We start from the raw sequence: 27,974 nt of genomic DNA, 5'->3' as shown, positions 1-27,974 counted from the left end.
TGATGAATTTATATATAGAATTGCATAATGAAATCGGCCTGAAATCAGAGGCAATACTCGGGTTTCTGACTTTAGGGATAAGAGCCAAGGTTGTTTTATTAATAGTGGGATCAATCTTACCTGTAGAAAAAGCATTCTGAATATAAGAGGTAAGATCCAAACCTAGCAAGTCCCAATTATGTTGAAAGAAATGGCAAGGAAGACCATCTGGTCCCGGACTTTTGATTGATCCCATGTCCATAACCACCGCTTTTATCTCTTCTGAAGTTGGGACTCTAGAGATGTAGCCCATTTCTGTGTCCGAAAACAACACAAGTTCATCAGCAATATCTTTTTCGTTAGTAATAGTTGCACCCGAGTCAATAGTGAGTTGTTGAATCTTGTTTTTCTTCCTACGTTGAGTCATGGCCATGTGAAAGGCCTTAGTGTTTCTGTCCCCGTTATTAACCCATTTAAGTTTGGAACGTTGTTCAAGTTTAGTGCGATAGGCCTCTTCAAGGAACATAAGTTGTTCTTGGAGGTCGCTCTCAATAATAAGGGACGAGGGAGTCGGGGAACCAGTCTGAATATCTTGTAGCCTCTTACGGAGAATATGCAATTTATCCCTAACAACTCCAAAGGCCGTTTTACTCCAAGTTGAGAGAGTATCTTTGACTTGACAGACTGGATCATGGAAAGGACCGGAACTATCTTCCCACCCTTTGCGGATAGTGTCACTAAAAGAACTATGTTTAGACCAAAAAACCTCATATCTAGAAATAGTCTGAATAATATGGCCCGTGACCTTAAATTTCAGGAGGATAGGCGCATGATCACTATTATACCTTGGGAGATGGAACAACCCCGCATCAGGGAATTCCAACAGCCAAGTGTAATTAGTAAGGGCTCTGTCTAAACGTTCTCTAGTCAAATGGTGGATAGATCTATTATTGGTCCATGTGTAGGCCGGACCATTAAAACCTAAATCTATAAGACCAGATTGGTCTATGAAAGACCTAAATTGGTTAGCAAACGGATTGTGGCCAGAACCACCCCATTTCTCATTGGTGGAAAGAATATTATTTAAGTCTCCAATGCAACAGATGGGGTTATCAGTGTTCTGAATGCGAGTAAGAAGGTCAGTCCAAAACTGAGGCCGATCCTGGACTCTAGGAGGTCCATAGATGCAAAAGAGGTCCCAATCGGGTTTATTGTCCATATTCTTGATAGTGACATGGATCAAATTAGGAGAAGAAAAGTGGAAATCAACATTAATAATACTAGACCAATAAAATAACAAACCGCTACTTCTACCATTAGACGGGACAGGAAAACAATTATTGAGATCAAATTGACTAAAATTAGGAAGATTACTATTAGAGGATAAACGAGTTTCAGATAAGAAAACCAAAATGGGTTTGGTTGACCCGAGGAATTGATGTAATGTAGCCTTTGTCGGAGCATTCCCCAGACCCCGACAATTCCAGGCAAGGCAACTCATGAGTCTGTCGGCATTAAGGGTGCCGATTCCCTTTCAAGTTGTGGATCAATGAAACTTAAGCGAGTAGACCGTTTATAGGTTTTTCGTTGTCTATCTTCTCCCTGCACTGCCGAATTAGAAGTTCCTGCCTTTGCAACCTGCATACCATCTATAGATCTCATAGGAACAGTCGATGTGATTCCTTTAGTTTGACCATCGGGAAGCAATATCTTAGACCTCTTAATTTGTGTTAGGTGAGTAAGTAATTCACCAAAACAATCTTTAAGAGGAGGAACCTGCATACTTTCTTCCTGATCCGGAGAGTTAATAGAATGACCAAGAGCAATAACTCCTTTATTCTGATTGAATGAATCGTAGGATTCCATTTCTCTACCTGTACCTCTAGCAAAAAAAGGAACTTTAAATAAATCAGAATACGTAGGTTTAATCGCTTTCTGTACCATGGCCTGTTGTTCGGCATTTAAATCCCATTTAAGTAAGTCTGTAAATTTAAGAACAGTAGGACAGAATTTGATTGTGTGACCAATACGTCCACAAGAGACACAAAATCGTGGGAGACGTTCAAACCGAAGTTCAATGGCAATTAATTTGGTTTTTGAAAGAGTGAGATATACAACCTTCGGGAGTTTTTGACCCAAATTAAATTCGATTTTTACTCTACCGTAAACACTCCATCGAAATGCATCTTCTGGGGTAGTCAGATAGTAATTCCCTAGAGATCCGGCTAGTCTATTCACCGTTGTACTACTTAGAAGACCCATAGGAATGTCGTGCATTTGGACCCAAAAACTTGCTGTATCAAAAGAGTGTTCTTCCGGCGCTAGATTAACATTGCATTCCTTGAGAATGACTAGTTCCTCGGCAATTGTCCATGGTGAACTATCCACTGCTATACCTAATTCACTTGTAGTTTCAAATCGAATGAGAAACTTATTATCTTGAAGTTCTGTAAGAGAGAATCTGTTCGGGCCATGAATGACACGGGACAATCTGATCATGGCTTGACTAATATCTATCTTCTTAGTGCACATGAACTTGATAACACCTCTTTTGTTATTTTCCGAAAATGAACTGATAAGATCTGTTCCTTCAACAGTAGGAGCAGGCAATTCTTCTGTTGTCAATGCAGCAAAATGTTGAAGGAATTGGTTGTTGGGAGAATCCATAATAAATCGTTGTTGGAAGCTAATAGTAGATGAAAGAAATTGAGTAATGATGAAAAGAGACTAGATCTCAAGATGAAATGCTCCTTTCGAGCCACTGGAAATTTGAATAAGAACTGAATAATAGATAATGTAACCGTTGTAACTGCTGGAAACCGTAAAAGAAGGCTGAGAAATAGGTCGGTAACTGCCTCTACAAGGAGGCGCCACCAAGAAAGAAAAATTCTTGATCGTTCTTAACTGAATAAGGAGGCGCCACCAAGAAAGAATTTAGTGATTTGGGTAGGGTTGTGGGCCTTCAGTTTGTTGAATTGGACGTCATAAGTGGGTGGGCCATTTGAGTTCTTACTCTTCACTTTTATAATTAATGATGGGCTGAAGTTTCTTTGATTACGCATTGGAAAAATTAATTTGTGCACACACTACCCGCACTCCCTAAAGAGTAAAGGAGCTCAGATTTGGGCATATGAGAGCACGTTAAGACAATGTTGATCAACTAGTGTCATTCGTATCCGACACAAACAATTCGGTTTTGCACATCAAGAGAGTGACCATTTGCCAATCAATGTCAAGAAAATAGTGTATTACAAGAGTACGTAACTGTTTCAGACAATCACATAACGTTTTAGATGAGCAAGTTGTGAATACATACCGAGCCCTTTTTTTTTTCTCAAAGAAACTAAAATTCTTGAATTTTGTTCTGGTGATGTGAATGAAAAGTGGTGAAGACCACTAAACCAGTGACAATTGTTTTCCAACAAACTCTGGACCAAACAAATACTAGTATTTTTCTTGAGTTGGTTCCATAACTTGTGGTTGTTTGAAAGAAATTAAAGATTGTTCCTTCTTTTTTTTTTTGTTGAAAGAGATTCTTCCCTAATCATAGCATAAATGAACCTAAAATGACATTAAGTAGTATCAACTAGGATATATTCCGTGTCCTAGGGCACGAACAATTATATCAATTAGATTTGACGATTTCGATATTTCTTATTGCTATACAGTGGATACCCTAACTTTTTAGTTTTCAACTTATTGTTTATTTTTTTTGTTTCTTTTTTCTTAAATTAGTTATTTTATTGAGAGAGAGAGATTTCAATTTCTTTTTTTAACCATTGCAATATCTTTTGTTTTTTCTTTAATTAAATTAGATAGAGTTAATTCCTATATAGTCCCCTACTTTGTGATCAGCTTCCCTTATGGCCCCCAAATTTCTGTAAATTCAAATGTGACCCCCTATTTTCATAGAAATGCCATAACTACCCCTCCCATTAATATATTTACAAAATAAAATTAAAAACAAAAACCAAATTCCACCTCACTTCCCTCTCCACCACTCATCTCTCTCCACGTCACATCTCTCTCCAACTCATCACTCTCTCTCTCTCTCCAACTCATTACTCTCTCTCTCTCTCCAACTCACCACTCTCTTCTCCCATGAAGGTCGCCGGCCGAAAATTTTTCCCGTCGGCGACCTTCAAACTTCAAAAAAAAATAAACTTTTTTCTCTCACCTCTCTCTCTAAAAACTCCGGCGGTTTAGATTTGTTTGAATTTTAAGGTTTACTCTATTACATTTTAGGTTTAGGATTTGCTCTATTCTTGTTGTTCTGTTCTTGAATGCATTTTAAGCAATTTAGGTGTAGGTTTTGCTTTATCTTGTTCGTCTGTTCTATTCTTGATTGCATTTTAGGCAATTTAGGTTTTGGTTTTGCTCTATCTTGTTGTTCTGCATTTTAGGTTTAGGTTTTCTTTATCTTTGATTTGATTGTTGGTTTCTTTACGACTTAGCAAACCAAGCTATTAAGGAACTGAATCATACTCTATTGAATGGGAAAATGATAAGAGTTATGTGGTGTCATCGGGATTCAGATGCAAGAAATAGTGGAGTTGGAAACCTATTTGTGAAGGTAAATGAATCTTGTCAAGTATTACATGTGTCTGTTAATTCCCCTTTTTTTAGGGTTCTGAATGTGAGTTTGTGTTTTTATTCACAGAATCTGAATGATTCAATCAATAATGTGAAGCTTCATGAAATGTTTTCAAAATTTGGGAACATCTTGTCTTGCAAAGTTGTTTTTTCTCAAGATGGTAAAAGCCAAGGTCATGGGTTTGTTCAATTTGAGACTGAGGAAGCTGCTAATAAGTCGATCGAAAATCTTAATGGATCGATGATGGAAGGCAAGCAAATGTATGTGCATCTTTTTATTTTCTCGTTTACTTCAGTCTGTGATTCAGGTTTCTTAGGAATTAAGTTCTTGTTTCGGGTTCTTGAATTATATAGATATGTTGGCCATTTTGTGAAGAAGAGTGATCGATCTCCACCTCAAGCGGATGCTAAATTTACCAATTTGTATGTAAAGAATCTGGATCTAGATATCACAGAAGAGCTTCTTAAGGAGAAATTTTCTGAGTATGGAAAAGTTACAGAACTGGCTATCATGAAAGACAATGATGAAATCAAGGTGATTTGGCTTTGTGAACTTTGAGAGCCCTGACGAAGCAAAAGAGGCTATGGAGGCAATGAATGGAAAACACGTTGGTAAGTATTCTTCCCTTTGATCTTGTTAAAATAATGTGAGCACAATCTCTATCTGACTTGCCATTTTATTTAATGTCGAAGAACAGACCAGATCAGAATTCCGGCGAAGGGGGTTCCCTTCGCCGGAGTTTTTTTAGAGAGAGAGAGAGAGAGGTGAGAGAAATTTTTTATTTTTTTATTTTTTTATTTTTTTATTTTTTAAGTTTGAAGGTCGCCGACTGGAAAATTTTCCGACCGGCGACCTTCATCGGAGAAGAGAGTGGTGAGTTAAGAGAGAGAGAGAGAGAGCGATGAGTTGGAGAGAGAGGTGACGTGGAGAGAGATGGGTGGTGGAGAGGGAAGTGAGGTGGAATTTAGGGTTTTTTTTTTATTTTATTTTGAAAATATATTAATGGGAGGGGTAGTTATGGCATTTTCATGAAAATAGGGGGTCATATTTGAATTTACAGAAATTTGGAGGCCATAAAGGAAGTTGGTCACAAAGTAGGGGGCCATATAGGAATTAACTCAATTGGATATTTTATTTCTAAAAGTGACACGGTTATTTTTTAAAATAATTTTATAGGTTTTTTGAGCTTACCCCCTCAATACTAATTGGTAATTACCCTCCTCAATGATGGGTAATTGAGCTTACCCCTTAGACTTATTATTTTTGACAAAACACAAAAGTTGTGTTTGGCGTACGTGAAATAATTGTAACTACCAAGAGCAATTATTCTTGAATATGATTCCTATTAGTTATTCCACCTTACTTTATTGTTGATTTGGTCGCGAATATAATTATTAAATATTTATTTTGTTTGTACGTGATTAAATTTACGATTTTATTATCAAATGGCAAACATGTCCTTATAAAGGGGTAAGCTCAATTACCAATTATTGAAGGGGGTAAACTCAATTACAAATTAGTATTGAGGGGGTAAACTCAAAAAAACCTAATTTTATTTATAAAAAGAACTTTATCTTAAATTTTGGGAAAGGTTTCTTGAAAATATCCCTTATTAAAAAAAGGTGTTTGTCCATCGTTTTCCCTTCTGTTTTATATAATAGACTAGGGTATATCCCGTGCCCTAGAGCACAGACATTTGTATAAATCGAATGTGACGAAATTTATTGTTATATTTTAATGAGAGAGAGATTATTATTAGTTATTAATTTTTTGTATTATCTTTTTGTTTCTTTTCTCTTAAATTAGTTATTATTTTATTGAGAGAGAGAGATTTTAATTTCTTTTTTTAACCCTTGAAATTTATTTTGTTTCTTTTTATCTTAAATTAGATTTTTTATTTCTAAGAAGGAGAGGATTATTGTTTTTTAAATAGGTAACTTTATTTCTACTAGGGACTATATTTTAAATTTTGAGAAAGCCTTCTAGACAATATCCCTTATTAAAAAAGGATGTTTGTCCCGTTTTCTCTTCTGTTTTATTATATAGATTATTGTCTTCAAAAACATCAAGTAGTACAATGATACTAGACGAATACCAACCTAATACAAGGTCCTAACTTCTGTTTGTAGGAGCAAACTTAGTGTGACTCCAAATTTAATTTTCATTCTCTTTTATCATAGTTCTTGTAAGAAAGAAAATGAAAACGTTATGAGAAATCAAAAAACCAATCAAGATTTCAGAACATTGAATCTTTTGTAAGTCCTCTTTATATCTTGTTCATGATTCTTTTTTCTTCATTGCCTTTCAGTTCAATTAGCAATTAGAAATATATGGTTGAGATGATGGAGCAAATTGAATTCAAGATTTCAAAAGAATTTCAAAATTTTTTAGGGAGAGAACGTAAGGGAAGATGCTGAAAAGAATAAAGAGAAAATAAGATTAAATGTTTCTACCTTTCTACGGGGTTTTAGGGTAACCAACTCAATGTATTTGAAGGCTAATCTTTAAGTGATTTTAAGTATGTATCTACATTGGCTTATCTTCGATCTTTTGTATTCAAGTGTGTTCAGATTTACTCAAATTGACTGGCTCAACTTAATGTATGGTTAGTTATTTTTCTAACCTTATATAACATTAACAAATTTATCTATAAAATGAAAGGCTAATCAACACATTTACTCTCCTTTTAATTTCTTAATTAGGAGTAATGGATATTTGGTATTTAACAAAGGAGACCTTTGTTTTAGTATTATGAGATCCTAATATGTTATCAAGTCGTTTATCATTCATGCCAATGCTGATTATAATTATTGACCACCTTAACTCTTTTTAACTGCACAAAATACTTACTAAGATTTTGTTGAAAAATAAAACTAGATGTGAAGTTCATTTTAGTTTGGTAGTAATATCTAATGTCTCTTTCGAATGAGAGATCATGATTTGAATTAACTTTTCTAAAATACAAATCCTTATGAAATGTTGATCAACTAGTGTAATCCGTGCTCGACACAAACAATTCGGTTTTGCACATTGCGATAATACGACCACCATCATTTCTGACAGAGTAATGTTACAGAACAAGAAATATTAGTAGAAAGTTCATGTGGCTTGCCGTGATTAATTCGTAGTTTAGTGGATCAGTATCATCAGAAGCATGAACCATCCACAACAAGCCACATAAAATTTCGACCCATAATCTGCTTAGTTTTTCTTGTTCCCTAACATTTTTCTTTCTCACCACTGCCACCACCAATCTTAGAAATTAACCTAAAGTTCTGGGCGACCTTGACAACCTATTTCCATTAGAATTTATATTTTCAACAAACATGTAGGCCAATGTGTATGTATAGCTACATTTTTTGTTGCAAGTGATGTATAGTTACATAAGCAAGTATTGGCTTATACCATCACTCTTTAACTACATCATCTCTTTAACTCTTAACATACATAAATACAAATGGACATAAACTAGCTATAAATCTACTGCGGTTGGCTCTCCCAGAACATATTCTCCCATTTCTCTATTGCTCTAATAGAACTTTCCTTTTGTCTAATGGATGTCTGGAAAGATGGAGGATCAAATGGGGGAGGCATGGTACATGGACCAGTATCACTAGAATAATTTACCATAGAATCCATCATGAACTTTTTCACCACTCCATCTGCACGACAAGCCATAGTCTCGGAACAAAGTTCAATTGCTTTTCGAGGTACCCTGGGTTTATACCTCAAGAGTTTCGCGTACCCGTTCAATAGATGAAACATGTAGTCATAGACATATTCCATCTTAAGATCCTCCTGGACGAAGTTACTCGCCGCCCTTCCTATCTCCTGAACCTGTTCTCAAATCAATAGAGATTAGACTACAATATGCCGAATCATTATTAAATTCAGATCTTTACTTGTAATGTTAATAGAAACTACATAGAGACTTGAGAGTATCGCGTATTTTAAGAAGAGTGACAATAAAGGATAGAGAAGACCTTTTGTTTGTGTCTGTTGCCCCAGTCAACAGCAAATTTAATAGATCGGCACTTGTCGTTTTCCTTTATCGGCCAGAAATGTTTCAAAGGCACCAAACTTCTTGTGAAGAAATCATAGTACTTGGGATTTACCAATAATGTTAGAGAATCGCAAGCTAGAATATATTTCTGGCTAACAGACCAAGCTGAACCTTCGATATAAATCTTGTACCTGTTAACAGATTTAAGGCCGTAAAAATCCATCAAGTCGATGATAATACAAATTAAGAAAGAACAAAAGAAAGTAATGTAATGAAAATAAGAAGTAGAAACCTGTGATGACATTGGTTTGCTAAATTGGATTGTTGAAAACCTTTTTGAGATTCGCCGATCCAATCCTGCAAATGCAATGATTGGAAACTCAAAGTGTACGTCTTTGTCACAAATTCCAGGGGGAAAGTACAAACTCATAATGCATTAGTTTTTGTTTAGCTATCAACTTTTAGACAGTTTGAAGGTTCAATAGTTTAAAGGTGTCATAAGAGTGTAAGCATCCACCTCTTTTTTGCCGAAAACGTTTACAAATTAAAGCCTCTCTCAAAACAAGCAGCAAATCAGGCTCAATTTGGAGCTGCTTTATAACTGTCTCACAATATGTTTTTGTTAGACATTTGATTAAACTTGAACAAATTGATAAAGCCTCACAATGTTTATTTAAGTATTATCCAAAACCTATGCGTCTACGTTTTCTCTTGGCACCAGAGCTAGAGTTATGAAAGTTTTGTAGATAGGTCAAAACCTTCTCTGTTTCTCTTGTGAGAAACATCTTCAACTTCAATTCTCATTGAGATAGCATTCGAGATACGACGTTCCATTGAATATTTTATGCTATATAAGATTTCGAAAGGGGTATCCAATTCTGCAACGTTTTCGTTGTGTATATATTATATTTTGCACAAATAAACTCAATGTCCACATATTCAAACCTACATTTTTCTTATATTAGGTTTATTTAGTGATACTTCTACCTTTAGCATCAACTAGTAAACAACTTCATACATCAAGAGCTAGATAACAAATCAGTGAAAGCCAAAATGCGGAATTTGGGGATTTTTTCCGTTCACTACGTAAGAATTACTTATAAGTGTGGAGGTATTTAGTACGCCATTGACGTAGTAATGGTGAATACAAGATCTCCTTTTGATTAATGTCGTCAAGTCAGACAAACAATTGTTTGTTCAGTTGGTTGTGCATCCCTATAAAATATCCAGGGGTCAAGTTTCGAGTTCTGAGAAGTGTGGTTTACCTCAAGAATGTGTCCCATGTAATTTATAGATGTAAAGAAAGTAAAGGTAAATAGCCTTTAAGGGTCTCTTGACGATGTTTATGATCTTATTTCATCTAGATGATGTAACAGTGCAGACTATGTAATGACGTGATCTTGTCAGTTACGTGCTTATTCCATTGTTTGATGTATCCATGCCAATTAATGTAGTGAACTTGGGTCTTCGTCAAAAAAAAAAACAGGTTGACTCAACGACTAGTGACTAGTTCATATACGTTCATTTAAGATATCGAGTTTACATACAGACAAAAAAGATGTGTCAGACGCGATTGTTACCTGGCGATAGATGCGAGCATTCCAGTCTTTTTCCTCAGATACATTGCATTTGAGTAGGTCTTTCCTAGTTTCAGCTACTTCAGGATTCCCTTTCCAGTAAGCATAAGGATCTCTTTTCAACCATTCCACCCTCTTGTTTCCCTCTTTAAGCTCCCCTTGTAATAAATCCCATGGTTTTATATTAACTTCAGGCCTGCAAAATATAAAACATGAGTGAAATGATCACTACTAGCAATATTCTTATTATTGGAAAAGGAGAGGGAAGCTATATTACCAACCCCAGAAAGACCAATCAGGAAAAACGATATCCAAAGTCGATTCATCCCCACAATAACGGAAAACTGGTGGTGGTGCGATGGCATTTTCCATTAGATAATCCTTTGATTTTACGACTGGCCAGTCGACACAATCAAACATTAGATCCAAGTCTGGCAACTTTCCTGGGTACCGTCTAAGTAGTTGTAGGATTCCCCATAAAGTAAACGTATCCCTCGATTGAAATGCCTTACGATACCTCTCCACGTAAGCTTTTCCATTTACGATGACTAGTCTAAAGTTAGCTGTCCTCTTTGCTCTTCCAACCGTCTCCATTGTAATTCCTGTTTTCATCCACGGGCGTAGATCTTCATGGATCCATTGAAAGTAATCAGGGCATACCATTGTAGCTGCAGTTGATGAACTATCATCTTTCTCAGGTGATTGGACTAATGTTGCAGGATCATTTTTCGGACAAGTAATACGTGTAAGGTTTCCAGAGGAGCAACTAAATCCAATCTCAAGTTTCCTCACAGGAGCCCTCTTGGTTAGGTTTAGTGTGTCAGTGTTATTCGAGGTTATGGTCGGTTCTTTCACCCTGCTCCTACTTGTGATTACAAACTGCAAAAATGTAGACCGAAAGTAATTAAACATAGTTTATAAACAAAAGAACTATTTGAATATAAACAAACTATTCGTACAACCCAATTGCGTCCTATATACAACAAGATTCTTTTTTATGTGGATGTGGTGTGGACTATCTTAACACCCTAAGGCAAGCGACAAGGATACTCAAAAATCGATTGTTTGTCGATCTTTAGCCTTTAAATGAGGTCTTACATTCAAATAAAAAGAAGGGAGCCCTTATAACAAATACCTAAAGAACTTCTCCACAGATATTCCTTATTTGCAACATTTGTTATCGATCATAATATGTGGGTTGCAATAAAATGAAGAGAAATTTTCCTTTTAGGTGTCGTTTGGCAAACAAAAGTAGAAGAACTTTTGCTTCTAGTAGAAGAACTTTTGCTTTAATAAAGTTAAAAAATATAAAAAGTATGTTTGTCAAGATAGTTATTTATAAATAAAAAAAGTTAAAAAGTTAGTTTGACAATATTATTTACTTTTCTATTATTTATTTTTCTTTCCCCCACAGAGATAATACATTTTAAGTTTACTCATACAATTTCATGATAACTATTACGGCAAAGGTGGTGGTGGTGGTGGTAATAACGGTGGTGGTTGAGGTGTGGTGGAGGTGAAAATATGGCGGTGGTGGTGTTAATATGGTGCTAGTGGTCATGAGGATATAGTGGTGGAAATATGGCGATGGTGGTAGTGATGGAGGTACGATGGTGATGGTAATGGTGGAAGTATGGTGGTGGTGGTAGAGGAGGTATGGTTTTGGTGGTTGAAGCGTGGCGGTGGAGATGAAAGTAAGGTGGTAGAACATGAGTTAATGAAAAGTAAGAGACAGAAAAAAACGATGAAACGGTGACACAAGTAACTACAACGACTTGTTTCAACAAAAAAAAAAAAGTAACTACAACGACTTAATAGAATCGGTTGAAAAGAATATACACCACAAAGACTAAATTTGTTATACAACTGTTGTATATTTCCTGTATCAATAGATTTTTTTTTTTTTATATGGACTCAAGAGTCATTACAACATTATATGGCATGGATATATCATGAACATATTACATCATGAATTTGGATAAACTCAATAACTACGTACCATCTAGTCAACGCTTGGTTTCTCAAATGGTTCATAGTGTTGACATAAACTCCAAAATCCTGGAGGTCTCAGGTTCGATTGCCAGAGGAGGTGTAATCCATGATTATTGAATTTGGGTTATTAAAGGTAATAATATAACAAGTTTGTCGAGCTTTAGGCTCTATGTTGTTTGGCTTTAGGCCTCTTTCATCATTGGTTTAACTTAGGCAGTTATCATGCTTATCACATCTTGATGATGTATCAATGTCTTGTAATGACTAACAAAAATCGTAGTCAACTTCTAAAAAAAATAAAAATAAGGGTTGTTTTCCAAATAGCCCCCAACTTTGTGATCGATTTCTTGCCTAACCCCCTACTTTATCAAAAATACCCAGATGACCCCCTTTTTTCAGTTATCGTTAACTAGTCATCACCTCTCTTTCATTCAACTCATCGCCTCTCTCTGCCACCTCATCTTCTCGCCACCTCATCATCTTTACCGGCGAAGGTCGTTGGCCGGGCGACCTTCAAACATTTAAAAAAAATGTTTTTTTTCCTCTCTCTAGATCTGTGATCTAGAGAGTGAATGAAGACCATTGAAGGTCTGCGAACATACCCATTGAAGGTCTGCGAACAGACCCTTTGAAGGTCTGCGAACACCTTCAATGGTCTTCACTCTCTCTCTAGATCACAAATCTAGAGAGTGATCTAGAGAGAGAGAGAGGAGACCATTGAAGGTCTGCGAACATACCCATTGAAGGTCTACGAACAGACCCTTTGAAGGTCTGCGAACACCTTCAATGGTCTTCACTCTCTCTCTAGATCACAAATCTAGAGAGAGGAGAAGAAAATTTTTTTGCTTAGTGAGAGAGAGAGAGAGAGGAAAAAAAGATTTTTTTTAAATGTTTGAAGGTCGCCGGCCGAAAAATTGGCCGGCCGGCGACGTTCGCCGGTGAAGATGATGAGGTGGCAAGAAGATGAGGTGGCAGAGAGAGGCGATGAGTTGGATGAAGGAGAAGTGATGACTAGTTAACGGTGTTATAACAGAATCTGAAAAGGGGGCCATCTGGGTGTTTTTGATAAAGTAGGGGACTAGGCAGGAAGCCGATCATAAAGCTGGGGGCTATTTGGAAAATAACTCATAATCTTAAAAACATCTTGGACCCTAAAGGCCATATAGAAACTCTTAAGTCCATGTGAATGGAACTTGGTAACTCCACTACGTGAAGTGGGTGTCCATCCACTAAGCCAAAAATTCAATAAATCATAGATTTCGAGTTCCATGTGAATGGAACTTGGTACCTCCACTACGTGGACTGGGTGTCCATCCACTAAACCAAATGGTGGTGGACTATTAATAAAGTTACTGAATATCGAACGGGTTGTAGCCTGTAGGTCACGTAATATTAACCAAAGGGTCCATGGGTTTTAAGTCCAAAATAAAGTTCAAAAAGGGTTTAAGGTCCAATCTTCCCGGAAAATAAGTTTTTAGTCCTTTTCGTTTTGGAAGAAACATTGTTGATACATAACGTGTTATGTATGACACATATAAAAAAATTGAAATAAAGTATGGAAAAAATGAAATAAAGTATGAAACTTTAACAATAAATAACAGGTAATTTATGAAACAAAACAAGAATCAATAAACGGAAAAACAATGTAACTTTGACGTCTAGACATATTTTAACTAATTTGGACTAAATATCCATTATAATTATTATTTTGACTTAAAATCCTATATTAATATTAGGGTGGACTAAATGTGTGTTTAGTGGTAGATTTTTGGACTAGGAACCCAAACATTATTAACCAAATGGGTTATTTGGCACATTATGGCCAGACTCATTAATGAGTCGTACTTGGTGTCTCTTTCGCCCAACCCCTGGGCATGATGTGAATGAGTAGGTGTGAAATTGTGGACAAGTTTAGAGGACTAATAATGTCAAAGACTTTGATGTATTTCAAGTCAATGAAATGTTGAAGTTTTACAAACCCTCTTGAAATGAAATTTTGGGTGAAGGCTACAAAAACACTTTTTAATTTCATGCAACTTAATTTGTGTTGCGTAAAAAAAAAAAAAATTTATTTCTACACATCTACACAGCAATTAAAATACTACTGATAAATTCGTATATTCACATATCTTAAACTCGTTATTTTTTTTTTCTGGACCTGCCGACCACCAGGCACCGACACACGGTGAATTTGGGAATAAAAAAAACTTATAATCCTACTACACTTTTTTTTTTTTTTTGTTGAACTATATAATCCTACTACACTTATATGTAGTAAAATGTTATAGTACTACCAAACAGCAGAAACTTTCTCTGGCCTCGAGTCTAGGTTCGAGGAAAGACAAAAGAAACTCAACTGATCAGTCAACTTAATTTTACCCAAAAAACAAAATGACATATGATGGCCAAGAGAGAGAGATAGACTTACAGAGGAGGAGGAGGATGGGGAGTGTGAAGAGATGTAAGCAGCAAAGAAAATGAAGATGGTGATGAAGAGAATAGTTGAAGTTCCTATACCAGTTGTTGCCTTCTTTATTATTACTGATGACCTAGAAGATTCCCCAGTACTCTTGGGACTTCCCTCCTCCATCAGTACTAATTAGTTAGTGCAACTTTTTCATGTAATTGTAGAATAATAACTAGCTAGCTAGCAGAATGAAGAAAAAGGATGGAATTTCTAACTTCAGAATTTGATGGTTTAACAACATCAAGTAGTATATATCTGCAATTAACACAAGATCTAAAATTAGAAATTCTAGTTTTACTTGAAAAGAGAAATAACTACTAAGTATAAGAAAAAAGCTGACTTTTTTGAAATTAATCTTTTGCTAATAATTGATAGATAGAGATACCCCTTACCTTGTTTCTCTTTCTTAAATCTGCATTTATTCCTTGCTGTGTTGGGAAAGGTTACTTGCTTTCCTCTTACCAAATCTTCATGCTAAAGAGAGAAGAAAGAAAATACGGAATCTCGTGATGATAGGTGTTGGTAAAGTTCATTTCTTGTGTCATCTCCATCTTTTGAAATGTGTTGTATTCTTTTGACTTTTCTCCAGCTTTTCTTCAAAATAAAGTAAAGTTTTTTTTGGGAGCGGCTAAAGGCAGCTGAAAAATTGTTGTTGGCACTCAGGGGAGGAGATCGACTTCCTTTTGACCCCAAATTAACATATATCCGCGCACTCGAGTATAAAAGGTTTCGAATCGACCTGTCCGATCGATACCCAAAGCAAACTTTCGGATCCAGTCTGAAAAATTTCTTATTGGCCAGTTTGAGAGGTTTCGCCCTGACCCAGTCTGAACCTTTGCTTTGGGTCTCGGATGGGTCGATCTGAAACCTCAGGCCAGGTTTCTAACTGATTAGTAAGAGACCAGTTTTAATGGTGGTTTTAGATGACTGATTTGGAACCAAAAGGTACTTTTTCTATCTCTAACTCCTCATCATAGATCAAGGTAGAGTTGAAATCAAAGTTCTTTCCATGATGATTTTACTCTCTTTCTATCTCTAAAACAATGTTCGGTCTCTTTCTAACTCCTCATTGTAGATTAATTAGAAACAAAGTTTTTTTTTCAGTTTACTTCTTGGTCTTATAGGGCCTTTTAATTGATCTTTAGGATCTTATTTATCTTTCCTGCTTCAACTCTGTCTTCTTGAGATTCTACTATTGTGTTATTTTATGGAGTCAGAACTTGAGTTTCTCAAGCAACTAGCAACGTTAACCACTGAAGAACCAGAACCCATCATTGCTCAAAGTGACTATCAAGATGTGCCTACAGTAAACTACAGACACTGTTGTGTGGTAAAAGTACTTAGCTACAAACAATTCAAAATTGATCTTTTGAACAGGAAACTTCGGGGTATCTGGAATCTTCCCCACCCTTACTCACTAACCGAAGTATGTTTCAACCAATTCATGGTGACCATGGAGACATCCGGAGAGGTCGAATTGGTTACAAGACGAGCACCATGGATCATTAAAGATGACATTATCCTCGTCGAAAGATGTGAGGCGGATAAAGCACCAATAGAGCACGATTTTAAGTTTGCTTGGTTTCACGTCCAATTCCATGGTCTCCCAGTAGCACTACTCAATGTAAACACGGTGAATTTACTGGCTCAGAAACTTGGAGATATAGAAGCTGCAACCAGGGAAGATGCTGCTAAGTGGTCGGTATATGGAAGGGTAAAAGTTAAGATCAATATATCCAAACCACTACCAAAGGAGGTTGTCTTTCAGATCACAGGAGGAGGCTCTCACAATATCTCACTCAGATTTGAGAAAACAGGTCGTTTTTGCTTTTATTGTGGTCTTCTCGGTCACTCGTTAGATTTCTGTGCATCTAGGTTGAAAATGATGGAACTACTTGAACACAACCTCACTGAAACACAAAAAAACACAGTCATGGTAAAACTTCTCCCCAAATATCCAAATGAATTCAAAGTTCTTCCTTTTTGGGAGAAGGAAAACAGGTTAAAACAACAATCATCACAGTCGGAGATGGTGAATGAGGACGGTACTACATCGGAGGGGGAGGCGGCGCAACCGGTGAGAAGGAGTTTCATTCCAACCCAGAGTGATCAAGTGGCACAAGCAGTTACTGATCAGGTAGGTCGTGTTCTCCCCACTTCCTTCACTAACTTGGTTCATGCAGTTTCACAAGCCCCATCTTCTAGTGGGGAATTAACTGTTAATAGGGCCCACCCAAATGCAAACGTGTTAACCCTTTATGAGGAAAATGACTGGTCAAAGGAAAATATGGACATTCCACAAACAGAGATGGTGATAACGGCACTTGACGTGGAGAACTCATGTATGGATGTGAGTGGAAATAAATTGAAAAGACTAGCTAGTCCACAACAGACTAAGTCAGTCTACAAATTGGCAAAAGGAGATTCCCAAGATGGTGCGACAAGGGTCGTGGCGGCTGCTCCCAAAGAGCCGCAAGGTAAATGTTACTCTTATCTTGGAACTGTCGAGGTCTGGGGAACCCTGCGACAGTCCACACACTACATCAATTCCTCCGGGCAGTTAAACCTGATATTCTTTTTCTGTCTGAAACTCGTCTTTTATCATCTTCTTCGGTCTTTAATTTGGAAAGATTTGGTCTTATAAATAAAGCTATTGTCTCCTCGGTGGGAAGAGGAGGTGGAGTGGCTTTATTCTGGAATTCTTTATTATCGGTTCAAATAGGGATATCTACCTCCAATATTATCCATGCACAGGTAAATCATAAGAACTTCATGTGGGATTTGTTCTGTATTTATGGTCCTCCTAGGACCGGCGACAGAATGGTTTTCTGGCAGTCCATGAAAGATCGATTATTATCTTTATCTTCTCCTATTATCTGTATAGGGGACATGAATTCTATTGAATCACAACAGGAAAAATGGGGAGGGGCAAATATTGCCTCATTCACCTCTCCTTTTTCGGATTTTATTGAAGACACGGGTTTAATAGATTTGGGTTTTAATGGTCCAGCGTATACCTGGACTAATAATAGAAATCTAGGCAATCTTATTAAAGAGCGGCTGGATAGGGTCCTTGCAAACTCACAATGGTTGGATCATTATCAACATGCGGGGGTCTTTCATTTACCTAGATACAACAGTTATCATTGCCCTATTTTGTTGAAAACAGAGGTACAAACTTTGGCAGTACCAAAATCAGATAAATTTGAAACATTTTGGATGCAACATGCCAATTATAAGGAGGTGCTTGCTGATTTGTGGAATCATCAGACTCAGGGTCTGAAGTCTAAACTACTCCAAACAAAAACAGATCTTAGAAACTGGAGCAAACATGTTTTTGGTAATATGGAAAGAAGACTGAAGGTTTTAAGAGCCCAATTACTCCAAATTCAGCAGCAATTACCGACACCAACTACTTTACATAGAGAGGCCCTCGTACAAGAAGAAATCATCTTTTTAGAAGAATCCCAAAGAACTAAATTAGAACAAAGAACAAAACAATTTTGGGCTTTAAATGGGGATCGTAACACTAAAGCTTTTCATACTTCTATTGCAGTTCGGCGGAAAAAAAATCAGATTTGTTCTTTAATGAATGAGGCAGGAGAAACCATCACGGACGAGAATACGATTGCTGATATGTTAGTCAATCACTTTCAGAATTATTTCAAAGAGACTGAAGTGATGCCAGTCCCAGAAGAGGTATTACAACGATATAGCCAACTCTCGACTGCAGATCAGCATATCCTCTCGACGATACCAACAGAAGAGGAGATTAAGGAGGTGATTTTTAATATGGGTCCTTTGAAGAGTCCAGGACCAGATGGATTCCCTGTTTCGTTCTTTCAAAATGGTTGGGAAACCATTAAGTCTGATCTCATCAGTTTTATTAGGGACTCCTTTGAACATGGAACCTTTGACCCCGATATTAATCAAACCAACCTCGTCTTAATTCCAAAAACTGAGCACCCGTCGACGGTAACTGATTACAGACCAATAGCTTTGTGTAATACCATTTATAAACTCATCACAAAGTTGATTGCTAACAAATTGAGGCCTTATTTGGAAGGGTGTATCAGTTGGAACCAGAATGCTTTCGTGCCACAAAGACAGATAATCGACAATATTGTAATAGCACAGGAGTGTCTCCACTCAATGAATCAATCACATTCGAGAATCGGTGGGTTTGCTTTGAAAATGGACATGGCTAAGGCATATGATAGAGTGGACTGGAATTTTTTACATACTATTTTGTATAGATTTGGTATTCCGGAAAGACTATTATCACTTATTATGTTCTGTATATCTTCTCCTTCTTATAGTGTTATAGTAAATGGGAACCAATGTGGAAATTTTAAATCATCGAGGGGATTAAGACAGGGGTGTCCATTATCGCCTTATCTATTTATTCTCACTTCCCAAGCACTATCACTTTTAATAGAAAGTTATGAAAGTAACTCTTTGTTCCAAGGCTTCAAAGTTAATCGGTTTGCTCCAACGGTGTCCCATCTACTATTCGCAGATGATCTATTAATATTTGGAGAGGCAACGGAGAAAAATCTAGAAGTGGTAATTGATATCATGGAGTCTTACTGCAATTTCTCGGGCCAGGCGGTAAATTATAACAAATCATCACTATTTTTTAGTGCTGGAGTGCCATCTCAAATCAAATTAACATATCAGGTACGGTTAAACTCTCCTCTGATGACTGATTCGGAAAAATATTTAGGCATGATTCTGCTCAAGCCGAGGAATAGGATTCAATCTCATGAATTCCTTATCCAAAAATTCAAGACTAAATTAGCAGGTTGGAAGAAAAAGTTGATATCCCAGGCAGGACGAACAACTCTGATAAAAGCTGCTCTTAGTCCCATTACTATCTACTTTCTAGGCCTCTCCATTATTCCTCAAGGGACCTTAAATCATCTAGAGAGGATAGAACGTAGCTTTTGGTGGGATCATGATATTGGCCAAAGGAAAATGCATTTCCTGCCTTGGGAGGCAATTCAAAAACCTAAAGAATTGGGAGGGCTGGGTATTCGATCTTTAGCAAAGATCAATGAATCTCTTGTGGCCAAACTGGCCTGGAGATTCATCAATAGTTCGGAGGCAATTTGGGTCAAGATATTAAAAGCAAAATACACGACAACAGGAGATTATTGGACGGAAAATAAAAAAACAAATTCTTCACCAATCTGGACTTCTCTGTTATATGTCCGTGATACTCTCGCTGCAAATGTTTGTTACCAAATAGGTGATGGATCTTCAGTCAACATTCACAAAGATCCCTGGGTCCCTACAATACAAGGGTTCAAACCAAACATTAAAAATAGAAATCAATATTTCTGTTTGACAGTGGCAGACCTTATCACAAACAACAAATGGAATGAAGATAGAGTCAACAACCTGTTCGAAGAACACTCAGCTAAAGAAATTTTGAAGATCCCTCTTTCTCAGTATTGGACAGAAGATAGATTGGTTTGGACACCTCACCCAAAAGGGTTATTTTCAACCAAATCATATTTTCGACAAATCACGAACCAGATCCACAATACAAGTTCAGTAAATAATTTTCCATGGATGAGACTTTGGAATAACAAAAGTATAGAACCTAAAGTAAGTCTATTCATATGGAAATTAATATTGGATGGGTTACCTGTACTAAATAGTATCAACAGAAGAAACAGTACTGTTGATCCTCTCTGTCCATTGTGTCATCTACAACCGGAAACGATCAATCACCTGTTTCGCTCTTGCCCTAGGTTCAATGAGTTGATGTCCTCAGCAGCAACAAAAATGCAAATCATCTCAGATCCGGATCCAACTAGATTTATACAAAAGCTTCTGCAAAATCAGAAAAATGAAAGAGATCTAGTTTTTGGTATTTACCTTCTATGGAACTTCTGGAAGGGGCGAAATAATGTATGTTTTTCGAAACAAAATCTCAACATCAACTTCATCATAAACCAATCTTTCAACAAATCTTTGGGTTACTCTAATAGATCTGAAGTTTCAACTCAGAGAAGAGAGATTAATACATGGATTCCACCTACTGGAAACACATTGAAGTTCAACTTTGATGGTGCTTTCTCTAGAGCAGGGGCTGCGATTGCGGTAGTTGGTAGAGACAAAGAGGGAATAACGAGATACAAAGAGGCGAAAAAGATTGAGGCTTTGTCTGCCTTAGAGACAGAGGCGAGAGCTTGTCTGTTTGCTCTCAAAATGGGGCAACAACTAGGGTTAGAGATGGCTTTATATGAAGGAGATAGTAAGATCCTAGTGGAGGCAATATCTAACGGAGGAGGTGAAACAACGTGGCGGCTTGATCCACTGGTGAAAGAGGCCCAACACTTGTGCCTTATTAATCCCTTATGGACACTCCAGTTCTGCCCAAGAGATGCAAATTATGAAGCACACAACTTGGCCCAAGAGGCACTAAACGATTTATGAGCTTTTATTTTTTAGTGTCTTTGGTTTGTATTACTTGTAACTTCAAGTCGATGTAATCCCTTATTGGCTCCGGCCGTTATATTGAAGTTATCAGTTTTCCAAAAAAAAAATAAAAAAATTAGAAACAAAGTTGTGTTCCATGATATTAGAGTATATGGTTGAGTGTCATTGAGGTGTAAACTTAGTCTAACGTGGGTGCTTATAAAAACCTAACGAACTTTCATAATGTCGGTTAATAGTTAGGTATGAAAACAAAAGTTGTTATAATTCAAGTAACCAAATATTCCACCTTATCTGGGATTCGAATCTAGGACCTCGAGGGCTTTCTGGAGTTTATGTCAACACCTTGGAACCACTTGGGCTACCCACTGTTGACAACTCTCTCTCTCCTATAAATACCTCTTATTGTAATAGAGATTAGTTGTTCTTGGGAGTTAATAAAATTGAGCTTTTACTATTTCTGACATGGTATAAGAGCCTAGTTTTTCTTTCTTGAGAGTAGTTAGACAATCATAGTCTTCCGCTTAGTCGGCGACGGTAGTCCCATTAATGACTACCGTCCGCCGGACTTTCATCGGAATTTTTAGTTTGGTTTAGTCTGGCTTTTTTCAATAAGAGTAATTCTCTTCTATTATTGAAATCAAGTCAATTCAATACAATTCCCTTTTCTTGCACATGATAAAGCGATGATGAAACGAAGAACGAAAAGAAGAGACGAAGAAATTGAAAAGAAGAAAAAAAATCTGGTCTAGATAGGGGCAGACTGGGTGTCTGGGTGCCAAGTGGGGAGGCACCCGACACAAATAACAATTCTGTCGGATACCTTTAGCCACTCATTTTTGTTGTTGAAAAGTCGATACATTACATAACTAAGAAATAACATTATTAAAATAGAGATGAGAAAGAGAAACCGAGATTGAACTTCGCTCTGTTCCTCCTTGTATTTTTAAGCTTGCTTCGCTAACAAATCTGCTTGGACGTTGTATTTTCGGTTTATGTATTGAAACTTTATGGACTTGAATGATGTCTCCATCTGCTAAATAATGTTTGTAGTAGCTTTGGATTTCTATTGGATCTCCAGTTTATGACCTTGAAGATATTTTATGATGTTCTTATGGAGTATCTCCTTCGACGATGAGATATAAGATGTTTTGAGATCTGACCCAATGAATTCCATGAAAGCTGTTTTTTGCTTCACTTTCTTCATTGTTCTCTCCCTCTTCCATTTCAAAGTTGTCATATGGCCTTTCATTTAGGGGTGCCTATAAAGGAACAATCAGCGGAAAACGACCAAATGTGCAACTTAATTGGACGATCAACCTTCATATCTTGCGTTCCAATTTGTTATTTGTAGTTTTCTGTACTTCAATTTTGCAACAATTATTTATTTGGGAGTTGCACGCGTTTGAACGCATGCCTCACTGAATAATTGAATTGTTTTTATTATCTTTTGTTTTATATATCTTCATTCGTTAAAGTTCTGTTATGATTATTCTGTAATCACAATTCTTTCTCTCTTTAGCTATATACCTATGTATTTTTATGGTTTACTAGGGTATAGGTATAGCCCGTGCCCGAAGGGCACGAAAATTTCTATATTATGTTATACAAAATTATCGAAAATTTTGGTCTTATACATATATTGAAGTAATAAAAATATATTAAAAATAATAACAGAGATCATGTTTAGTTGTTTGAAGGGAGAAAAGAGGAAAGAGAGAAAAATAGTTAGAGAGCTTATAGGGAGTGGGTAGTTATTCTCACTTTTCCACCTTTATCCTTTAAACCCCGTTAAAAAGAAGGGTCGAGATTTACAGAAAAGAAAACGGACGACCGAGATTTATAAACCAAAGTTATGACATGGCACCAAAACCTATGTCATTTGTTATATAGATAGCGTTGAAAGAAGATCAAGTTAGTCACGTTGTTTTCGGGACTACGTTTTCCTTTTATATTTTAGAGATCAACTTATTCATGTCGTTCAAACCACATCTGAAACCAAGCTAAAGAGTATCTTGTAATTCTAAAAAGATGTCCATACATATTAATCATGAATCGCGGTACTAAGAGACATTCGAGTTCTCCTAGTACAATCATGATTAGTAAGAATAATTTATGATGTTAGTTGTTGCACTTTCAGTGTCTACCATATCGAATAGATCCTCAGTTTCTTCTTTAATTACTAAGACAAGACATTTCTTTTTCTACGCGAGAGGGAATTGCCACAATGAGAATAAATGTCAATGCATGGTGTTATCATTTGCATTGCATGTTCGTTAATTGGGTGAAAAATAAATATAAACACGATGCATATGGCACAATAAATCTATTAATTTCACGCGACAAATTAAGAATAATGAATAATTTAAACAAGGTATGCAACATGGTTTATTTTGGAAATCTAGATATTTCTTCTCTAACTTTAAAGTACCTTCTCATCAAAAAAAAAAAACTTTAAAGTACCTAAATTTTTACATTCTTTAACTTTAAAAGAAAAGATTTTCTAAACTAACATAAGATATAAATCTTTAGTAAGAATCTAGATATTTCTTCTCTAACTTAAAACTTACCTAAATTGGTTTATATTCTCTAACTTAAAAATGAACAGATTTCTAAATTTACATAAGATATAAATCTTTAGTAAAAAACTAGATATTTCTTCTCTAACTTAAAACTTACCAAAATTTATTGTTAGATAAGATTTGTAAAGCTAACCAAAATTTATTCTTGAACGTAAGTTATTTTATATTTTCTAAATAAGATATAAGTACTTAATAGGAATATAAATGTTTAAAGCAATGAAGGAAAAAAAGAAAAGAATAAAGACAAAAAAAAAAATCAGTCTACCGGGCCGAAGCCGGGTTTTTAACGGGTCGGGCCAGGCCTAGCTCGTCGGGCCCAGAATAGAGGCCCAGCCCGTGCCCCGAATAGAACCCGGGTTGACCTGGCCCGTTTTTCGTACGGGCCTGTATGGAACTCTCCGGGCCCGGGCTCAACCCGGGTAGGCCCGGCCTTTATAACAACACTAAGGTTCTGTTGGAAAAAATTTGGACAAATATTAATAAAATTAATTTTATAAAATTGAAATTATTTTTAGTAGTGATGGTTTTTCAAATTATTTCATAAAACATTTTACATCTTTTTCTAAAAAGATCTCTTATTTGAAAAGTGTCACTTTGATTTCTATAAATAAGGGTTTTATGGAATGGGATTTTAATCATCAAGTTGTAGAGAATATTTGTTGAAAATCATAAATCTATTATGTGTCCTTTTATTGAAACTACTTTGCCATATTCGATATGTTCTTACATTCCTAATGTGAATTTTTCATTAACTACTTGATGCAATTCTAGAAAGACTTGTTATATCATGAGAATCAATTTACCTTCAATTAATCCCGATCGAGAACAGATAAATATTGTTTTAAGGACATCGTAGCTCATGCACCTTTTAAGTCTTCGATTTCTATCATTCTTTATATTGTTATTTCTGAAGATAGTTTTTTGACAGACTCAATTATACTTTACATCAACATCATTAGTGCTTACAATTTTATTTGTAGATAGCTGTTCTTTAGATAAAGTTTTGTTTTTAATTGAATTTTTGGGTTTATAGTCCAAAAAACGGGTCCTAATAGTAGATATAATCCCCTCTAATCCTATAAAGGGTTTTAAAACCAAAAAAATAATATAAATGGATATCTAGTCCATTTGGTCTCATCTAGAGAGAAAACACAAATCTCTAGAATAAATATTATTTCATAATCCCTAATCTAACCTTTCCATATTTTATAACTGATTTATCTTCGAAATCTATGCATATCTTTTTCCATATTTATCTACCATATTTCTCTCCAATCTTGTTTCTATTCAAAGTAAGGATATTTTCATTATTATCTCCCATATTTCTCTCCAATCATGTTTCTATTCAAAGTAAGGATATCTTCATTATTTTCAGTGACGGAAACTATTTATTTGATCTCTCTAAAAAAGATTTAGTTGACAAACCTCCATTAAACTCAGAAAAACTTCTTCTTCTACATTATATTGTTGTCCAAATTCATCATTTATCAGGTTTAATACTTTCGAAATCTTTATAAACACCATTGTTAATATCTAATATTTCTTCTTATAACTAAAACCCTAATTATTTCGCTCTATTATAAAACGTATCAGATTTATGATACATATCTATAAGATCTGTTTGCTAATTAATTAACTTTGAATGTATGATGTTTATTTTCTCTCTAAAATTTTCATAACTGTTTAAGATCTGTATGTTTATTCCTTATTCAATGATTCCTTCAAAGTTAGTATGTTATGTTTGCATCCAGTGATAATATCATATTTCTTTAGATCTATGTTTAATCTTCTGTTGTTTCTGATATTTCGTGAGATCAGATTATCAATCATCAATCGAATGTTTGATGTTTATTTTCTTTCTCTCTCTTAAAATTTCATTTATGTTTTTGATCTTGATGTTTAATCCTTCAACTCGAGTTTGACATTATTGCAATCAATCATCATAGCAGATATCTTTAGATTTGTAGTTTAAGCTTAATGATATTCTCATTTTTTTCTTCAGATCTGGTTTTCAATCCGTACGGATTTATGAAACATTTGTTCCTTCGTACGGTTACTCATAACAGAATTTACAATACATGTACTGTATCGTAAATTACCACAATTTATAGTAAATTATAGGTAATTTATAGAACATTACCCGTGCTTTAACACCAAAACAGTACTCATTTCATTAGTAGAAATACTTCGCTTTACTATCAAATCTCGTGTACTTTGCAATAAAGTATATATAATTTACGTATATCTTCATGTTCTTACCATTATGTATATAATTTACGTATAAGTGCACATAAATTATGTATTATTTATTTACCATTACGTGTACTTTTCACCCACAACAGTAGCCTTGATAAGTTTACCAAACTACACAAAACCTTCAAATGTTGTCAAAATTTGAAAAACATTGTATATAATTTACGAAACTGTACATGTAGTTTATAATACAATATATGATTTTTTTTTTCTTTAATGTATGTGTATTTATGTGTGTAGGTTTGATATACCAGATGAAATTTCAAAGAGAATCATCAAATCAAAGTGAGTCAACGAAACTAATGGAGAGTACATGGATGGGCACCATTTTTGAACCAAAGAAGATTTTGTACTTTTTTTTTGTAACAGAATGTAAATGATGAATGTAAAAGAAATTATGTGTAATTTATTAAACAAGACCCACATACATTTGATAAATTATGTTGTATACTTGACAAATGACGGTTTCTCGTCATAAATAATACATAATTTACGTATTTGTTTCATAATTTGTATTCTATGTGTATTTATGTACGAGTAAAAACGAAAACATATGTTGTTTTAATGTTCCCAGAAAAATATACTATTTCCAAAACTGAAAGTTAAGTGAGAGAAAGTGATATATATGTTTTGTATATTAACCCCCAAATCACGTTAAATTGATCCTAGAAAATATACTATTTCCAAATCTGCAAGTTAAGTGAGAGAAAATTGATTTGAATCGAAAAAAATTTACATAGTAAGAGAGAGAAAATTGATTTGGTTTCCAAATCTGTAAAGAGAGAGAAAATTGATTTGGTTACGATTTTTGTTGTGAATTGATTTGGAAATAGATTTGCTTTCCAAAACGGTTAGAAGATAGAGATAAATCAATTTCGGATTTATACGTTAGTTGCTTTAAATCCCCTAAATCACGCCCACATTAGAAACATTCCAAATTCACTATGGAAAATTAAAAATCCCGTGATTTTTGTAGGAGGGACATGGACGGTAGTTCTCTCATAAAGAATGGGTTATTATGTCCATAATGTAAAAGGACTAAATATCCATGTTTTGAGAAGATTGGATCATAAACCATTTTTGAATATTATTTTGGTCTATTTACCCACGGACCCTTTTTAATTTTGCATTAGAGACCCACATAAATTGGATGACCTGAGTATAGTGAATGTTTGACGGTTGTTCATTTACTTGTAGAAAATTATACAATCCATTATGAATTTATTAGGAGGAAAATCGAACAATTCTTTTCTAGAAATGGAATGAAAAAGCTAGTCATAGCCGCATTAACTAAAGTTTAGAAATTGGATGCAGCTACTGCGATAATGTACTCTCTCGTGGAAAGTGTGTCTTGTCATACTAAAATATCTACTATATGAAAAGAACAATAAGTAGTGTCACAGAATATTCATATTCATGTGTATCAGGAGGCTTTCAATATCTCTTACTACTGCGATTCATTCATATGCGTCGACACCTTTTTAGAATAATAAAATGCTATCCAGTTTGGTTTAGGTTTGCATAATGTAAAACCAACTGGGTAGAGCTTTTAGGTTTTCAAATAAAAGTTCTTAGGAAATCCACAAACACAACAAGCAAAAACATAAAATAGTGAACTATAGTATTATTAATTAAAAAAGCTATTTACAATGTAAATTCCTAAACAAGTGAACATTTAACACAACTTCTCCAAATGATGAGTTAAAATTTAACTAATCAAACTTTATTAGAAATTTTCAAGAGACCTTAGAAGAAAACACTTTTACAAATATGAAACATCATGTCTTTTGATTGATTTGCAGATTCTGACATGGTCTAGGACCCCCTCTCTTTAGAAGTTGGTTCAAGCTAACAATAGCATATTCCTCCTCCCAAATGGAGCAACACCGTAACCACTGGCACCAACGTAACCACCACAACCACCACCATGGAATTCACCAGGTGATGGTTTCCCCATCTATTCTCATACTCCACCTTGATGAGAAACTAATAGGATGGAAACCTTCAAACCATATGGTAAATCGTTGATCCGATGAAATAACTTCTTGAGCATAATACTATCATTCCCATTAGACAAAAC

At 35.4% G+C, this 27,974-nt stretch overlaps 3 protein-coding genes across 4 annotated transcripts; 2 read left to right on the top strand and 1 right to left on the bottom strand.

Annotated features, from left to right (window-relative positions):
- Positions 1–4,115: 4,115 nt before the first annotated feature.
- Positions 4,116–7,128, top strand: LOC147533967 (polyadenylate-binding protein 7-like). 2 transcript variants are annotated; one of them, XR_015227758.1, is made up of 4 exons: positions 4,308–4,552; positions 4,640–4,833; positions 4,927–5,184; positions 6,882–7,128. XR_015227758.1 is itself a non-coding variant. In XM_086648490.1 (3 exons), exons 1-3 carry the CDS (start codon positions 4,481–4,483, stop codon positions 5,129–5,131), a joined length of 471 nt encoding a protein of 156 aa, XP_086504616.1. In that variant the 5' UTR covers positions 4,116–4,480; the 3' UTR covers positions 5,132–6,870. The 2 variants fall into 2 exon arrangements, 1 of the variants encoding a protein (XP_086504616.1); XM_086648490.1 differs by lacking the exon at positions 6,882–7,128 and having other exon boundaries at positions 4,116–4,552; positions 4,927–6,870.
- A 741-nt stretch (positions 7,129–7,869) lies between these two features.
- On the bottom strand, positions 7,870–15,269 carry LOC147533966 (uncharacterized). Its single transcript, XM_086648489.1, has 7 exons — positions 15,005–15,269; positions 14,574–14,867; positions 10,431–11,032; positions 10,157–10,349; positions 8,869–8,933; positions 8,557–8,767; positions 7,870–8,410 (listed from the first exon to the last, which is right to left on the bottom strand). The coding sequence occupies exons 2-7, from the start codon at positions 14,733–14,735 to the stop codon at positions 8,054–8,056; spliced, it is 1,590 nt and encodes a 529-aa protein (XP_086504615.1). The 5' UTR covers positions 14,736–14,867; positions 15,005–15,269; the 3' UTR covers positions 7,870–8,053.
- A 550-nt stretch (positions 15,270–15,819) lies between these two features.
- On the top strand, positions 15,820–21,059 carry LOC147533965 (uncharacterized). The gene is made up of 2 exons (XM_086650083.1): positions 15,820–17,089; positions 17,335–21,059. Exons 1-2 carry the CDS (start codon positions 15,820–15,822, stop codon positions 21,057–21,059), a joined length of 4,995 nt encoding a protein of 1,664 aa, XP_086506209.1.
- The last annotated feature ends 6,915 nt before the right edge of the window (positions 21,060–27,974 follow it).

The sequence above is a fragment of the Eschscholzia californica genome, unplaced genomic scaffold (assembly GCF_041429995.1).
Source record: "Eschscholzia californica isolate CP2 unplaced genomic scaffold, dmEscCali1.0.p SCAF_6, whole genome shotgun sequence".
Lineage (NCBI taxonomy): Eukaryota > Viridiplantae > Streptophyta > Magnoliopsida > Ranunculales > Papaveraceae > Eschscholzia > Eschscholzia californica.
Note: the sequence above shows the minus strand (reverse complement) of the source record. Positions and strands in the feature narration are given on the sequence as shown.

Excerpts from the sequence above, each read along its gene's own strand:
- LOC147533967 (XM_086648490.1), top strand. The coding sequence starts at position 4,481 with ATGATAAGAGTTATGTGGTGTCATCGGGATTCAGATGCAAGAAATAGT. Across the intron at positions 4,553-4,639 it reads TTGGAAACCTATTTGTGAAG|AATCTGAATGATTCAATCAA; the intron begins GTAAATGAATCT and ends TTTTATTCACAG. Across the intron at positions 4,834-4,926 it reads ATGATGGAAGGCAAGCAAAT|ATATGTTGGCCATTTTGTGA; the intron begins GTATGTGCATCT and ends TGAATTATATAG.
- LOC147533965 (XM_086650083.1), top strand. The coding sequence starts at position 15,820 with ATGGAGTCAGAACTTGAGTTTCTCAAGCAACTAGCAACGTTAACCACT. Across the intron at positions 17,090-17,334 it reads TGCTCCCAAAGAGCCGCAAG|GGATATCTACCTCCAATATT; the intron begins GTAAATGTTACT and ends CGGTTCAAATAG.
- LOC147533966 (XM_086648489.1), bottom strand. The coding sequence starts at position 14,735 with ATGGAGGAGGGAAGTCCCAAGAGTACTGGGGAATCTTCTAGGTCATCA. Across the intron at positions 11,033-14,573 it reads CCCCATCCTCCTCCTCCTCT|TTTGTAATCACAAGTAGGAG; the intron begins GTAAGTCTATCT and ends ACATTTTTGCAG. Across the intron at positions 8,768-8,868 it reads GCAAACCAATGTCATCACAG|GTACAAGATTTATATCGAAG; the intron begins GTTTCTACTTCT and ends ATCTGTTAACAG.